The sequence below is a fragment of the Anthonomus grandis genome, chromosome 9, assembly GCF_022605725.1.
Source record: "Anthonomus grandis grandis chromosome 9, icAntGran1.3, whole genome shotgun sequence".
Classification (NCBI taxonomy): Eukaryota; Metazoa; Arthropoda; class Insecta; order Coleoptera; family Curculionidae; genus Anthonomus; species Anthonomus grandis.
In genome coordinates this window covers 17287450-17306326 of record NC_065554.1, presented here as the reverse complement: position 1 = coordinate 17306326, position 18877 = coordinate 17287450, and the positions used below count along the sequence as shown (strand labels likewise).

General features: G+C 27.8%; 1 protein-coding gene across 1 annotated transcript in view; it reads left to right on the top strand.

Annotated features, from left to right (window-relative positions):
- LOC126740528 (acid sphingomyelinase-like phosphodiesterase 3b) overlaps positions 1-18877 on the top strand; it is a 321078-nt gene that overhangs the window by 263736 nt on the left and 38465 nt on the right. The window contains exon 5 of the mRNA XM_050446601.1: positions 6879-7036. Within this exon, the coding sequence (XP_050302558.1) occupies positions 6879-7036 (158 nt within the window). The remainder of the gene's footprint in view (positions 1-6878; positions 7037-18877) is intronic.

The window sequence follows — 18877 nt, the reverse complement described above, 5'->3', positions numbered from 1 at the left end:
TACTTACCAAATTATTGTAGCTTTAATTAACGTTTATAATGACAGTCAAACTTTATTAACTCAACCATCAAAACCTATGTCAGATTTATGTGCAGCTGCCGATGGTCTAACCGAAGTCGTATTAATCACACACATTTTAGTGATAAATTTTCCCGGTCTGCAAGATTCTGGCTCGCTGAGCATTCCTCGAATTAAAAACCGGGATTTATTGGGGACACTGGTTTGATTTTATGGCCCGAATCACGACACGCTCGGCAAAATTTTGTCTGCTAGCAATTGTTTTAAATTAGCGGCCTATTTTTCCTATTTATTTGTTTGGTAAACGTCAGATATTTATTTTAAATATACATTATACATATAAGCCTTAAAAAATGTTTTTTAGTTATAAAAATTTTTTGACTTTAGGATAACATCTTTTAAGGGGCAATTAAAGAATATTATTTCATAGGGGCTTTAATTAATTTACTCATCTACACCTTTCACTGATTTATAGATAGTTTTGTATCTGAATATATATGTTTGTATGGGTATGCTATGTAATACTTTTGTAAATGGATTCCGTTAATAAATAAATAAATAAATAAATAATTCGGTAGCTTTCCCTAAATTAAAAAATCTAATTTTTTATTGCAATATTACTTTCTAATTAAAAATACAGCATCCACTAATTAATTGAGAAATATATTTTAGTAATAGGGCAATGCAGAAAAATGGTTTAAGGTTAATGGTAAAAATTTGGGAAAAAATGCTTTAACTTAAAATTTAAAAAATTACTAAGAAAAAGGCTAAAAAATTAAAAATAATAATATTTTGATTACGACCATGAATATTCATTATTAATCTGACTATTTGTTCCACTTTCACAGTTCTTATATGGGCTTATTACTCTTTTGAACTAATTCAGTTACATGGCTATAAAAAAATTTTATAGCCAAATTTTTAAAAAATACAGAACATATGATAAACTAGATGATAAACTTCTTAACTATCTTAATTTAAAATTTCCGTCAATTTTTATATTGCCTACGTATGTATTGTCTACAAGTATCGTGCAAATTATAATTTAATCGATATCCTGTAGACTGATTGAAAAAGAGAATTTTATAATAGTCCTGTTTATTATTAAATATTATCTTGAATATTTTCCTTAATATTTAAGAGTACTAATTATTTACAAACATTAATTTAATTCCAAACCAAACTTATAAAAACAATTTTAGGTCAGTTTCCCTTTCCATGTATTGGTATCTGAAAGCATTTAATATTAAAGATAACTAAAACATATCTGGAAAAATAATGAGTATTATAATTATATTATATTTTCCATCAAAAAAGCGTTTAAATTAAAATAGCTATAAGAACCGTTATTTAAAGCAAATTCAGATATTAAAGCTAACTACTCAAATTGAATTTCAAATTGAAACAGATCTTGCCAATTCAGTCAAGCCCTTTATTTATATGTGTATTTCGTTAGCAAAAAATCTTAAGAGAAGAATATCTTTTTAATCTCTTTTTAATTATTTATTTTTAATTATTCCAATTAATTATTTATTAATTTCTTTACAAAAACCGTTTAAATTAGATAGAGACACGCATTAAAATGGTTTAAGGGACAAAAGTATTAAAAAGCAATTAAATAAAAATTTAGAAAAAATTGAAATTAAACATGACAACCTGAATTAATTGCGGAAATACTGCTAAACATTTATTAAGAACATAAAAATTTATCCTTATTTACCAGGTGATTAAGAACATGTGACAGAATTTCAGAAATTTGAAATATTAAAAAATAAAAAAGTTAATAGAAAAGAAAACGTTTTGTCTAATAGAGTTCTTCCTATTGTAAATAATAGCTTGACATATGTGTGGTATGCTTCTAATTACATTGTCAATGTCGTTTTGCCCGGATCACTTTTCCCTGATTTAAAATACGCTTTTTCAACGCATCCCAAAAGTGCTCAATAGGATTCAAGTAAGGAGATTACACAGGCCATGCCAATATCTGAATATTTTACTGGTCCAAAAAATTTGTAGCAGTTCTTGCAATATAAGTAAGTATATTATTGTGCATAAGTACAAAATATTTATTAAAATCTGTAACGCGTAGATAAGACAGAGGCTTCCAAAATTTGATATTGGTGCTAGTTCGCTATTAAAAAGCTTTTATTGGGAACCAGGTTAGCCTGAAAATCTATCGAAACTTCAAGCCAATCCATGAAAGTTTTGCCTTAGTATCCGTCAACTTCTCAAATGGTTTATAAGCGAGACGCGTTACTAGGTGTTTGCCAGACCATTAATATTCGTAACCCTGGACGTAAATGAAATATCGATTAATCGGTAAAACGAATGCCCATTTACGTTAATGCCGATTCTGATATTCTTCGGCTGATCTCCTAATCTCCTTTCGCGAAGCGCGATTTCGATGGGATAGTACTGGAGCTCTAACAGGACATCTGGAGTAAAGATTGTTTAGATGTAACCTATTCCTTATTGTTCGGACAGTGACACTAAAGCCATAAACTTTTTGAAGCTCACTGCTTAGCTGGTTGGCAGTAATATAGCTCGCAGATGTGTTTTACGATCAAGATGTTGCCTTTGCATATTGTCTATATTACACGTATAATTAAAACAAACTCTTACTATACTAACAGCAACAATTTTATTGAATATTTTGTGAGCTTACCACATACTTTTTGAAAAATTTAAACTTTTTCTTAAATAACACAACATCAACAAGATTAACTTAATATGATGAATGTCATAAGGTATGTTCAAAGAAATATCCAACAAATAATAAATATAATTTATCATGGAAACATTTTCATTTAAAAGTAAGACGTTTTTGTCCTTGTCCTCTGTATTATTTTGATGTGCGTATTATTATATACATCGAATAAAATTACTATAAATCAATAAATTCATTTTTTTATTCATTTTTAAGTATAATAATTTATGATCTCTATTGTCATATAAGATAAATGGAAGTAGTTAAAAAAGAAAAGAAGATCAAAGACCTTATAACACGGGCTGTTCAGCGACTGCACTAAACTAGTCTAACTTTAAAATTTCCTGGAGAAACTAGCTAGAAAACTTGGTTACTTAGTTTATTTGCCGATCCAATCCATTAGCAGCGGCCCGGAGAAGAATTACATCGCCACAAAATGAAATTACCGACTCTTATTCACATATTCTAGACTCTGGAGCGCTTTTAGAAAACACTTCACAGTATTTTTCAAGTTCCGGCTTTAACTAACGCTTAAACGCGCATGAATTTTTTACCCCATTATTTTCCGTTTAGGGGGAATCGTAGCAACGTACGATAAGGAACTAAAATACCTTTGCAAGGTTAAGTTCTTGGTATTTGTAGTATCAGAATAATTATTGAGCGGTTTTAATTAATTTAAAGCATAACAATTTTGTTATTTTTAATAGGATATGTCATATATTATATAATTTTTGCAATTTACTCTTTAATCAAATTATTTTTTAATAATAGACTAAATATAACGACTTAAAATATTTAGTATTTCTAATTTTTTTTGCTGGAATCGATCTTTCATTTGCCATTGTAGAAACTTTTTTTTTAAGTGGGACATCTTATATATTTTATTGCTATTTATTATTTAGGCTCTTAATCCATTTTTAGTTTTTTTTTGACTCGTAAACATTATATATATTTCTGAAATAGGCCACATGATATGTACCTAAAAACATGTTTCTAATTTGTTTTATAATTAAATGTAAAAACACTACTGGCGATATATAGAGCAACATTTAAGAAATCAATTTTTTTCTCTTTTTTAATCCCTTTGCAAAAACAAGTCTGCTAGTTTAATATGTAATAATAAAACAACTTCATTGAAAACTTTTAAAAAATGTATGTTTTATAAAATGTATGACTTAAAAGTAACGCAACTTAAAATAAACATATTTTCCTAAAATAAATATACAATTTATTTAATACTTGGTAGCATATCCTTTATTTTTAATATAGTATTAATAATTAATAGCTTCTCCTATCAGTTTCTTTCCATTAATTCTATATTATGTTGAGATCTGGGCTTTGGGCTAGGAAAAGCATACCGTCAAATTTATTAGCCCTTAATCAATGTAATCAACTAGTTTTATTGTGTGCTTTCGGTGGTTGTCATTCTGAAACACCCATTTTAAGCACATATTATTTTTTGCCTAAAGTAGCACCTGGTTTTCTAATATGCTTTTGCATATTAGAAAATTTATTGCATTTTGGTACATAAAACTATCCGTAATATCTTCGATTTTGACCAATGGATCCATACCAAAGCCTCCAAAGCAACCCCAAACCATGATACCAGCACCATCGTATTTTCTTATGAGTTGCGTATATTTTGAGTTAAATCTTTCATTCGCTGGTCTTCTAACCCACATGCCTTAGAATGCTCTTTGGCAAATGGAAATCTAGTTTCTCTGTTCATGATTAATATGAAAAGTTCCTTTGCCTTTACAACCAATTTCCTGATCTTCCACCACACTATCAGTTTTTCTGTTTTTGCCACTTTTTGAAACTTCTTTTCGAAGCTATCCCTTCTATCAAAGTTAGGAATGGTTCTAGATACTACTGATTTATTTAAATTTACGTCATATTTTTAAAAAGTTGCTCTACATATGGGCGATAGTATATGTTTGTGCAAATGTAGTCTATATTTTATTATGCATAATTTAAATGATGATGATGTACTTGTACACATTAACAAGAAAAAATCTGGGTGTCAATAAAAACACTATTAAAATTTAAAAATTACTATAATCTTAAATAAAATTTTATTTTTTGAAGTTAACTTTTAGTATAATTTATATTTTACTGATAGCATGTTACCATATGATGATTGATTAGCCTCAATAATTTCTTGTCTATTTTTGTTTTGGTGTAATGGATTGTTGCTAGTTATGCTATCTTTAGGTTGCCTCATAGAAAGAAATATATTGGCGTTAAGTAATTATCGTGTCTTATCGATCCGTAAGACTCATGTTTAATAACGATTGTTAAGTTATTTCACAACAGGACTTATTGTGTTATTAATTCTATAAAGAAAGCATGCATTCTGTGGAGAAAAGTGTTGTGTCTTAGTCCTATATAATCAGCCATTTTATTGCAGGAAACTTGTGTGTGACAAGATCGCAAGTCCATTAATTATAAATAAAATGAATTCCACAATTTTGTAAGCGTTGTTATCTTTTTTTCGAGGTTGCATCTAGAGATGGCCCATACACAAAATTAAAATTTGCAAGAACCCGGGTATATCTTTACTTTTGCATAGATTTGACAATAACCTTTGAAATCTGGCTGCCAAATCGTAAATTAAGAGTGATGCCGAAATTCTTACATTCACTCACGATCGGAATTGTAGTTTAGAATACATAAGTAGCCAAATTATTTGCCCAATGCCAACTTATAACCAGTACTAAAGTATATTACCACTAACCTTAATGGATCAAGTCATATCCCAATATTTTTAAAATATCCAGCTACTGTCTCCAAATACGGCTTTACTGCATTTTTCTCAATATCCTAGAACATACACACACAATAAACCTATAGATCATAAGTCAGAAAACTTCACTAATTTATTGTTTTTACGCAAAACAAGAACTGAAAATGAGTTCTGCTGATTAGGAAATTGGCCATACAGAATGCCATGGTCAATATTTTTTCTGTCCAAGTTGTGCTTTATCATTTATACACGCGAGATCCAAAATCTGTCTTCAATCTGTGTTTATTCACTCGAAATATTAAGGTATCGAAATATTTTAAACTCCTAACTACAGGATATTTAGGCCTGTCTGGCTTGTGACAATATAAACGAATAACTAAATTTACCAAAATAGAATTAGTTTTATAAAGGCGCGTTACCCTACTGCCATAAAAAAGTGTCCAATTTTGCCTATTTTTTCACACCAAACAGTAACAATCTTATAATTCTAATCCTGAATATATTTCACATAGTCTTTAATTTATTATATGATGGCTTATTGGAAATAGCTTCATCTGTCCACAAAATTTTTTAAATTATTTTAGAACCAAATAATACTTTAGTATTTTGATCCTCTGCAATCATTAATTGAACAGATAGAAACTCATATGCTTTACAATAAATAGTGGTTTTGAGCAATTTTATCATTTTGCTTAGTCAGAACAACCTTTGGCTTTTCTGTGAACTATTCTTAGCAAACTTCATCATAATAAGCAATCCGTAATATTTATCCAAAAATCTTTGTAGCTGGTTTTTTTCTAGTTACATTCTTTTGACTGTATTCCCGAAGAGCTAAATCAGGACTTTGTTCTTTAATGGTATAATATGTAACGGGAAAATCTGTTAACGGAATAGGATCAAGTTTGTTGATAAGACTTACTTTATAAATCATAGCTTTCTCTAACTAATATAAGTTTTTGATTAAAATAAAATTATAAACTAACTAAATATAACTTCTCACTATTTTATATTAAATTAATAAGTAAAAATATCCTAAGTAAAATCAGATGCAAAATAGTATTTTAATGTCTTAGAGAAATCTTAGAAACCATTCATCAAATAAAAGAGAATTATACACCTTAAATTAAATAGACAACAGTAATATATATAGAAGTCCTATTTAGAACAATAAAGTTTTCTTTAATTATATTAAAATTTGAATGTCAATATTTAACGCTCTATAAGAACCGCCAAAAAAAACACATTTCAGTTTATTATTTAGCATTATAATTGGTAATTAAAGCTACTACGTGCAAACTTATTTTAGATTTTCATTATATTAAAACAAAGGCTTATTCTTTTTATGAGGTTTTAATTTGAATAAAAAACTTACTTTAAGCTTAAAAATAATTTTTTTATTAATTTTAGGTGGCTATTACTTTATCGAAAGGAAAACCCAAAAACTGCAAATTGTGGTTTTAAATACCAACTTAATGAAAAGGCAGGATGACAATGATGAAGAAGCTTTGAGACAATGGCGATGGTTAGAGGAGGTTTTAGAAAAGTTTAAGAAAAATGGACAAAAGGTATGTAATTTTTTTTTAAAAAAACCTAATTATTTTGCCAATTAACAAAATTTTTAATAATGATGACTTATGAGGATCCTTTTATGCGAAATATTGCATCTTAGACATATAAAAATACTCGTTTTTATACTTGTATAGGTCGGTGAATATACTCCAAATACATATGACCCGATATTTTGTAGACTGACTGTGAACGTGAATTTACCAACCACTATATTTCTTGTTCTTTTTTGAAGATAATATCTTCTACGAAGTATCTATCGATTCCAAACCAGTATAAGGCAAATGTCTTACTGTGGCTATCTAAAAAAAGTAGTGGTATCTGATAGCAATAATTTATCTTTCAGATGCAAACACATTTCAATGAAAACCATAATACTCTTGGTTAAGTTATAGATAAAATATTTCCAACTGTGTTTACTCCAGTTAAAAATTATTTAAGAAATACCTGTCATTTTAAATAGCAATATCTACAGACAACGAATTCGTTAGGTAGCATCTGTAGTCACAATCCTGAGCCATAGTTTAAAAAGTGTATATAATAATATTCTTATTAATAATAATAGGGTGAGGACATCCAGCTGAAACTGCTCACTTACAAACAGCCACTCATTTTATAATTAAAAATTAGTTTAACGCAACATTGATGATGTAATAGTCACTAAATAGTCTAATATTCACCAAATTTACTATACCGATATTAATTAACTGATAGAGAGGAATAGTAACAAATGTCTAGTCTTTTTGCGAAAACTAAATGAGGATTAATTTCTGGTAATACTAGAAGGCAACGATTTAAATGTATGAGTTGTTGATTAGCTGAAACATCTTTTAAATACAAACTACGAGACGTTTTACCACTAATCAAAACTCTTTATTTTACTCTTGACACGTGTTTGACTACCGATATTATCGAGACCTATCGAGAATAAAATAAAAAGTTTTGGTTAATGGTAAAACTGTCTCGTGATCTTAGTGTTATAGGTTCCAATTATAGGACTTTCTTTTAAATAATTAATTTTTTAAAAGAAATTTTTGTCTCTTGTTGTCTTGTGTCATATTTTATAAAGATAGAAAAATTAATAATTAAATCTAGGAAACTTAATATAAATTAATAATGGCTTAATTTGTACTTTCTAATAGTGTACATAGGCGAAGTCTAGCCAAAGGCTAATCTACTAATTAACTAAAATAGAACAGTCTCACACTTACAGTTAATAAATTCTTATAGTTAAACATCACAGGTCTTATAGAATCATTCATTAATTTTAGAAATACTAAAATACTTGAGGTGGTTACTCAAAGACTACAGTTCTTAAATTCGAAATCATATAAAGGAGAATTTCAAAACGAATATCTTAAAAACTTTTTTATTATATCTCAACTCGACTCTACTGTTTAACGAATCTTACCTCGACGGTCTACGTCAAGCTTATGCAAAGATATGTCTGTAAAAATAAATATATGGTGGAGGTTATATTTTATTTTTATAGTATATAAGAATATAAGAAAATAAGCTGATAAAAGTAGACCAACCATTTAAATTCATAAGGCGGAAACATTTAAATATAGCGGGTCTAGACTTTTTAATACCGTTTCAGTAAAAGTTCGACCGAGTTACTGTCTAGGATTTAAAAAAATTGAAATTCCTTACTAGGCCTTAAACGATGATCAATTGTATTTATATTTAGAATAACAGAAAAATAAAATTTCAAGAATTTTAATTTTGTAAATGCAATTATAGTTGGTTTTTTATCTTTTCTTGCTTTTGTTAATAAAAACATTAATATAGTATTTTATGTTTTTTGGTACAATCTTTGATCGGTAATATAATAATTAGAGTTCAGATGTATTTATCTACCATTGTCTCCATGTCACCATATTGTACAAAAATATTAAGCTCTTTTGTTTAATATTATAAAATTTAGTTATTCAGGGGCAGACTACTTCCTACCTAATACATCGTTACTTTTGCCCCCTGTATATTAAAAAATATTTGGAGTTTTCTAGATATTACAAATCTTAAAAAATAATATGAATAAAACGAACGGTCTTCGAGAAAAGGCTATTTTTATTCAATCAGGTTTACATTAAAAAACATATAGAGTATCTATTTATATTTATGCTACTGTATCTCAAAAAGTATTCGAGTTTTCGTTTAAAATTTAAAACAAGTTTTGTCTATAGTTTATTTTTAAAACATTGAATTTTTGTTGTTTTTCTAATGGTTTGATATTTGTTTCTATGCTTTATTAAGATAAATTTGAATATATTTGTCATAAAATACCTATTATTAATAATTTAGGTTATTATTTCATAGCCATAAAACTTCTTTACAGAAATTTTCTTATCTTTATTTTGTATTATTATAATAGTCTTTTAATTTAATTATATAGAATGCCTTGAATATATCTTACGTCCGGACTTTTAGTATGTAATGCTTTAGTGGCCAAAAGTGTCAACAAGAAAGAATTTCCGAATCACAGAATTTCTTAAACGAAAACTGGTAGACGCATTTATCATTATTTAAAAAAAAGTGGTAAAAAATTATGCTTTATTAATTTTTTTATTACAAAATAATTGATTTGCAAAATTTTTGGAATGTTTAAAAAGCTAAATATAAAAATTATATCACTCATGGTGAGGGTGCAAAAGAAAATGTTTTAAATGCAATAAAGGTAGATCCTTCTACAAGTGCGCGAAAATAAGCAGTCAAGTTTGATTGTCTAAAATCCATCATTTATGGAATTCTTTAAGAACAGTTACATTTATCATTTACAGAAAGTACATACACTTTTTCGTGATGATTTCCTACTACTAATGTCGAAGTTCTCAAATTCGCTCTTGGATAGACATAAAATTAGAGCAAGTTTCACTCGATTAATTGTTTTTACTGATTCGAAGCTGTATTTTCAAAAAATGGTTTTTTAAACTCACAATTTAATTTTTTGGAATACCAGAGAATTTAAATCTATTAACGTTGGAACCGGAGTCCTGTGGCAAAACTGCTAGGCGATGTGCCACTGGCAATACCTGCTAATATTGTGCTTGCAAATCGTTAGGTAGGAAAGTTGGACTAGTGCTTTGACCTCCTCAATTACCTGATCTATATCCCTCAGATTTTTTTATAGGGATACTATATCGCTTTATACTTTATCCACTTTACACTAGAGAAAATTTAATAGAGAGAAATCATCACAGCAAAGAAAGAAGGACCATAATTCAATAATTGTGGAAGACGTAACTATCTTTCTTTAAAGAATAAGGGATTGCAGATATTGAACCTATATAAAAAAAAATTATACATATCACTTTTAATGTATGAGAATTTTTAATTTTTCAGTTAGATATTTTAAAAATTTAAGCCTAATTAAATAAAAATAGATTTTTTTCGAAAATCATTAATTTTATCTTTTTTTTTAGATTTGTACTAGGCACCTAAAATCGTTTTTAGGGACCTAGTACAAATCTTCAAACATTTTTTACTATTTTTGTACAGAGTATAAAAATATGGTAATAATGTGGTAAAGATGGTCCATCCCTGAAAAGCAAAATTATCCAGAAATACCTTTAATCAGTTTGTGTTTTTAAAGGGGCTTTTCTAATGAACATCATACGCATATTTTATAAAATTATACAGAGTATTTTAGAAGAAATTAAAAAAAAACCTGATTTTTAGGTGTCGTTCGTAATAAGATCGTGTAGGAAAATTTTTTATGAAAACTTTTTTTTTCTGAAGCTTCCAAATCCGGAAAAAACCTCACAAATTCTGGGACAACTTAAATAGTTTATGCAGTTACATGTAAACACAATTTACTCTTAAACACCAGACAGATAACCTTTTAATTTAGGAAATAACTTTCTCAAAACTATCCATTTTATAGTCTCGAGTATAAACTCTTTTTCATTCTACACAGCAATATTTTACCTATTGTCTGAGGGTTTGTGTTTGGCTTCATCTTTTAACCTGAGTGAAACTGGTTGTACGGAGCATATGACATGTTACTGACTAAAATGCATCCTAGTCCATAGTCTGTCAATAAAATCAAAGTCTGTGAAAAATGTGTCGACAATTTTAGCATTTACTCCGTGGTTATCTTAGGTGAGTTATTCTGGCTAAATCCATCCAATTAATTATATTGTAATACCCTAAGTAAACATTGAATGTTCTAACAATTTTATTATTAGAGCATTTATTCTATATAGGGTTATATGCTAACGTATATTTAAGCTATGTGAAGAACATATTGGAAGAACGCAATTATCATCTCGTATGTGATCGGGACTTATAAAATTGTAGTAAATCTTCATTGGGGTGAAACAGGAAATATACGAATAGAAGCAAAGACAGCGATGTAATCGACATACAAAAAAGAATACGACAAGCATAATTTTCTCACCTCTATTATTTATCCAATAATCAGAAGAGATCAAAACCAGTAAACTGAAAGAATTGCATCATAAACGTACCTCAGGTGCAACACTAAATGAATTTTGGGAATTCTCGTGAAATCAAAATTGCCAGATTAGAAAATCCCTTGCAGCATTTCTAAAAATGTCAAACTTTTTTAAAAGTCAGACATTCATCAAACAACAAAAGTATGCTTTGCTATTTCATGTTCGCAGTGATACTCTATGGACCAAAATTATAAACTCCATACAGAATATTCCACGAAAAAGGTTGAGGTATTTTAGATGTGGCTAGAGCGACGAATACTTAAAATACCTTAAACACGCCAAGTCATAAATGTTAGAGTGCCCAAGAAAATGAAAAAAGCTATGAAGATCATAAAAAAGATCAAGACTAAGAATCTTAAGTAGTTAGGTAAAGCGGAATGGAAAAAGAGCTGGTTCTCCAGGGGAGAGTTTTAGGGCGGAAAAGGAAAAGAATCTCTTGGTTAAAGAATTTGATAGCTTGGTTTCATACCACAACGACCGATTTTTTTAGAGCTGCTTTTTCAGAGGTTCAAGTTGCCATAATTATTGCTAATATTTGTTAACGGATGAGCGCTCAAAGAAGAAGAAGAAGAAAAAAGGAGATACTTTATAGCCTAGAATTAAGTGAATGTTTATCATTAATAGTTCTGCCTGAAAGTATTTTGAAAATTGAGATGTTCATGTGATTCCTTTCTAGATAATATTTCTTCCACTGTTTCTAGTTTATATGATCAAATGGATGCTAATATTAATTTATATTTCTTCTAATTTATTTGCAAATTTAGACAATTGTTTCAAAATATACCGATAAAAGTCTTAAAAATCTAAAAGCGATAATGCTAAAATATTAAAAAATAAAAAAAACATTTATTTTAAAACTATTAAAAGGAAGTAATTATCATATAATTATCCTATTATTAATAATCAAAATTAAAAGGAGTAAAATTAAAAAAAAGTTTTTTAAGGTTATGCTATATTCCAAATCTTTAATTCATTTACAAAATAATTATTTATTATGACAAGCAAATTAAATAAAGTTTCGGGATTCTCGCGAATTTTACTCTATATTTATAGTGAATGGGTGCGCATTAAATAAATACGGTCGGCAAGTTTTAATTAAATTATACTCATTTCGACATCGCTTCGGAACGAATTATGGCGATTTCGTTTGAGCACACGCGTTTTGTTTGCCACTATGTTATAAAATTGTTCAAACATACATATAAATTGCGCGCAAGATAAAAGTGTTCAGGTTCTTTGTGTGATTTTGCTTTGTTGTATTAATTAGAATTTTAAAATACACATCGAACTTGTTTTTAAATTATTTTTGTTTAAATAATGATTTTTTCTGGTTTTAGACACATTTAATTAAACTAAACGTGTTTGTAAATTACAAATATGTGTGATATACGTCATAAGTAAAAACTATATATTTTAGTTGTTATTAAATTTAAAATGTTTATGGATAAAGCGAATTAAGTTTTAGGTAACAGCTCTGTTCGGAAAATAATTTTAAATGATGTTTTATCTATAATTAGTAAACATGATACATTTTAATGGTATTTTTAACATGCCTTGGAGAATCATTTGTATTAAATACACATAAGTACTGTTTTTATTAAAACTAAAAACTGACAAATTAATTTAAAAAAAAATTGTATTATGCTTGTTATCTCAAAAATTGTAAAATTATTTCCTGATGGGTACTTGAGGAAATTAAATAATAATAAAAAAAGATAAATAATATTTTTTACTTAAAAATAAAATAAAACAGAAACTGTTCACTACATACGCCATTTTTAAGACATTGCAATATTTAATAATTGTTTAGGTAATGGTCAACTTAAATCCTAACCTAACCAACCCCTACCCTGAAACTTTTTTCAGTTTTCAGTTTAAAAATACCATTTATAAATAATTTTCCAAAATAAATAATATGATATTGTGCCACAAGTTACTATAAAGTACATCGAAATAAAACTTAAAACTAAACATTTCTCTGACCTGAAACTTTCTGTACTTAAATAATATACAGGTTGGGGAATCAATCATTACGCATGGAGAGGCGTTTAAAAGTAAATAACGTTTTATTTTAAGGGTTTATTAAATTCAAAATATTTTCGTGTAAAGCAAATCATAAAAACAAAACATGAAAACATAAATAAGTAATACATATAAAACTTATAATTTCCTAAATATTGGGGAAAATTGTTTTTATAAAACCAAAAAAATATAAATTTATAAAAAAAGCAATTTTTTCAAATTTGCAATTTTTGTATTATGCCTGATGCCTCAAAAATAGTAAATCTGTTTCTTTATAAGTACTTTAGTTATTTAAGACTTAATGGTACGATCTATTCATTTTTAAAAAATTAGATAAACCATATTTTGTACCAAAATTTTCTCTAAATGATATCATTTTCAAAGCATTCCAATGCGCGAACTCTTTATCAATTCTCTTATTCCAAATAACTCCTACCCTAAAAATTGACGAAATTCTAATTTAAAAATTTTGTAATATAAATAATGTGAGGTAATAATTTGAAATAAATAAAAATCTTCATCATATAAATGCAAGTTTTCATACATTATTGTATGCCCAATGTATTTCATTGTTAATCACATCTTTGTCATTTGGTTTATGTCTTACCCTTCGATTCCTAATAATTAATAGTAGTCTTTTTCCTTTGATATATTATACTATTTGAATTGGGTTAATGCATCTTTATATATCTACTCTACTCTGTGTTACTCGTTTGCTTCTTTATCTTATTACTTACTTTATAATAAATCATAATTAGCATTTGCTTTTAATTACATTTTTTTTTTGTAGTTGTACAAGTTATCATATATAACATATAATTTGAAAAAACTTAATGTTTTTTAATCTTTAAACAGTACCACATAGTTATCAACATACTGTTAGGTAAATATCATTCTTTTATTTTCTAGTATTTTTTTCTTCACAAGTTTTCAAAATATTGCAATTTTTTCATCTTGCATAGCTCTATAATAACTTACAGAGCCTTATACTACTATTTGTAAATACGATAAAAGAAATAACAATAATAATGATAGATACTATTAGTTCTAAGGTCTGTATATACTCTTTACAGTTTACTTTTTTTGACAATAATTTATTTAAATCATATGGAATATTATTCAAAAAGTGATACTGAGTCCAGAAGTTCCGACAGAGCGGTTTTGGAACAAGCAACTATGGCTATTCAATTACTTATTTGTTTTAAAAGCCCTTTTCTTTGCCTGGTCCCTTTCAAATCGCCATTCGGAGATCTTTTCAGGAGACTTCTTATTTATTTATGTGTCTTCGCACCTTCGCTATACAGGATAGGGTGTTAGGATAGAGCGAGGTAACCTCTCCAGACTGCCTCTAGTTTTACGAATAACCGACCTTTTTTACCTTTAAAGTCTTAAGATTTCGTAAAAACTTTAATAATTAAATATGGCCGCCATATACCATTTCCCTCGTGTCTTCCAATAACTCAAGAACTCTGTATTAATCTAAATCTTTGCTCATAGTGCCTAATTCTGGTTGCAGCAGTAACTTTTTCAATAGGCTAACTTGCGGAGTTTGCACAAAATGTATATATAAATTGCCACTTATGACAAGTGACAGCTGTGATTCTTATTTTCAAATGCAATCGATACCTTCGATTTATGAACCTTATGACCTTAACAGTCAAGTAAGTAAGAAACTTTTTGTCAACATTAGGTCGTTAACGACTTGTCTTAGTGAGACATAGTAAGAAATATCCCAAAGCTTTTTTAAAAATGTCTGTGATTGTTGACATTTCAGAAGAAAGTTATAGCTGTTATTTTAGAACTCAACAATCGGTTTTTTTTATTCTTTTGTCATTTGTGCACTCATATTTATTTACTTACGTGCCTTGCCTATTTATAATACAAACATTTAAACATCTTAAAAATAATTTAAGCTTAAGAAAATATATGCATATACATAAATGATCAATACAAAATTTTTATAAGTCAAACAAAAACAGATACAAAAAATCACTAAAAAATTAAAATATTTAAAATATGCTTTTCCATATCACAAGTCTTTTCAATCTCACAAATCTTCAAAAAAACTTACGGCATAGGTTTGCCATTCGTGAAACTCTTGCAATAAATGAATTAAACCCAACAATAGAAAGAATCTCCTACTATTACCCATGTACTCTCGGACGTTTTTAAGCTATTTAAATTTTTCACTACAATGAATTCCCTTTTATTTAGTCCATATATTCCTTTGAAAGAGAAAGCTGGATCAAATGTAAAAACTGGTTATCTATAAAGATTACGGAAACAGATGTTTCTTTTATAGGAGTTATTTGGCTTTCTCTGCTCATCCTAAGGTCATTATTTATTTTTACTTTGATTCTAGTGAAAAATTATCACAGCCTACAAGTTAATTCGATATTTTGTGATATAATACCTAAAGCAATTGATGGCAATTAATTCATATCAAAAAATTTACATGTTTAGTTTTTTTTTTGCTATAAAAACCCATTTTCAACGGATACAAACTACGAACACCAAACATAACCTAATCAATCTTTCATGGCGACCACTCAATAATTTGGCACGGACCGCTTTTTCAGTTCACAAAAAGAAAGAACGGTTTCCGAAAGGAAAATAAAAGAGCAAGCCGGATTGCCCAATCAATTTATCCCCCCAACGTGAAATTAACGACTTCTTCGTTGTAAAAATAAAAATTGCATCAGCAGAGGTTGTTTTGTGCTGCAGTAAGTGAAATATAGTTTAATTTTTTATCGGGACGTTTTACTTAGATAGGTATAAAAGTCTGGACTTTTACGTATAAAAAATCCAAAATATAGCTTGTAATAATCCTAAGAAAGATATTTTTTTTGTCATTACAAAGCTTAAAAAGTCTAATATAGACTTATATGTATTGACTTTTTACAATTTTAGAGAAGACTAGTTTAAATGTGTTTATGTTAATAAGAAAAAATATTTTTAAAGGGCTAGTGTTATTATAATTTTTTTCCAATTATTTGACTCTCATTCACAAGGTCAAATGATATCTTATTAGGAAGTATTTTTTATTTCCTATACGTTGTTTTTTAGTTTTGAAAAATCAATGCACTCTTGTGGATTGTCTATATTAAAAAATAATATTTTACTGTTTTCGATTTAAATCTCAAAAAAAAACTCATACTTTTTAATTAACAAATACTAAATTTTTAAGTTTCACGGAAAAGGTAAGATAAATCAAAGTAAAAAAATTATGAGCTATATAACACTTAAAAAAGATATTATAAAAACCAAAGTTACAATTAATTTTTTGTGTTTTTTCATTAAAAAATTGAATAAGGATCTTATTTCCATCCATATTAAAAATTGTGAAAAGTTCAAAAATCTTGAAGAAGTAGAAGAAGGAAATACTCCCTATATTTCATACGCGTTAGAACATAAATACACATTCATTTCGAACAAATACATATCAAATCGGTATTAATTGTTCTTCATGCAGTTTTGCTTATAATTTAAGATTCAATTTAATTTATAAATAAAGATTATAATTATATTTTAATTAAAAATTATTTATAAAAAGACCTTAATTAAAATCAGAATCGAAAATAACGAAAAATAAAATTTACGTGTTTTTGCATTTGAATTATTCATATAAATTAACAAAGAATTAGAACTCTTACATTTTTATAATAGAATATTTAATTATAATCATGCGCAGTACAAAATGACAATAGATATGAAAATAATAGTATATTAAATTTTACGCAGTATAAAGTAGATACATATATAGAATGAATATATGTAAATGAACAATGGTATCGTTTTATGATTTTTAAAAAGCCTTAAAAATAATTGCATTATGGCTATCTTTACATATTTTGAACGCTACATAGAATGTTTTTTTGAATCCATTTTTTTATATGCCAATTCAACCAAAATCTTCAAATATCCTAAAAGATCATTATTGGGGGATTTGCCAGAAATAAAACAGATTTTACTCAGAATGTATTTTCTAGATTCTACTTATGTGCAAAAAACAACACGGTATCAAGTATGAATTTACATTCGAATATCGAAGATATTTCAAAGACAGTGGCAATTCGAGGTTTATTTAAAAGAGATGTCATTAGAAGCTACTAAGTATTATAGTTATACATGCAGTTTTGTTTCATATTTTGTTACCCTTGGGTCCTGCTACATTATTAAAAATAAGATTGCCCTTAAAATATATAAATTACTCTCTGTATATTTAATTTCTCTGGAACTTACTTAAAGTTTCGAATGAATAAATGTCTGTTGCGCCATCTAAAAGTCAACTTTTAAGTCATAAATTAAGGTCACTTTATCTGAAAAGGTAACCTGTTTAACCAAATACTGTGTTCCGTTTTCACTTTTTAAAAAAAATAATTTTTGGCTTATTCTAGATATTTGACGTAATTTTATATCTTCAGAACTTGAAAATATTTTTTCGAATCTTCAAGCTTTCGCAACAATCTTTTTTTGTCTTTTAGGTAACTGATATAATTTTTATGTCTTGCAGGTATTTCAGCAACGTTTTTGCACTTTGAAGTAATCTTGCACTTTTCAAATCCTTTTCAAGGCATTTTTTATGTGACCAGCAATTTTTTCATGTATTTAAGCTTTTAAGATCTCTATCTGTTTTAAATACATTTTTTCAGGGACTCAATAATCTTATCTAGGGGTGCCGCCACTATTTATCACTTATTTAAAATAATAAAAATTAACGCGCATGATATACTGAAAACTATAATAAACAGATAAAATTGAGGCAACTTTTTAAAACTTTAATTACTTGAACCTGAAGCTTGGTTTCATTAATATATCTTTATTTTTTATGCAACAATTATATTTAGTCAAGCATTGCAATAATTATGTCTTGTTAGTACTCATGGAGTGTATGATTAGAATTTTTTTCCTTTAACCCATTAGTGCATATAGTTCCCCATAAGGGACTCTCTAAAATATGGCGACACTGCTTGTCGACTTGCAGGAATAGACATTAAAATATTGTTTTTATTTACTTCGGTAGTCTGTTGACGAACTTTGAACGAGCTAGTCGTACTCCAGTGCCATATTGTATTTTAATTTGTATTAGGAAAACAGCATGGACCCTAGTTTATACACAACAGCACGTGGCGGGTAAGTATTGTTTTATTTTTAAGTAATATTTTGAAACTTAACGCCATAAAATTTGGTTAACATCAAAAACAAGGCATTTAATTCTGAAAATCACTTTTTCAGTTGGTGTTTCAATTGCTCCTGTTTCTAGATTAAAGTAATTTGTGGCAAATATTTGTGCTTTTGATCTATTCGGGAAACGACAATTTTCGAATGAAAAAAATTATAAAATTTAACAAAGCTCGCGAG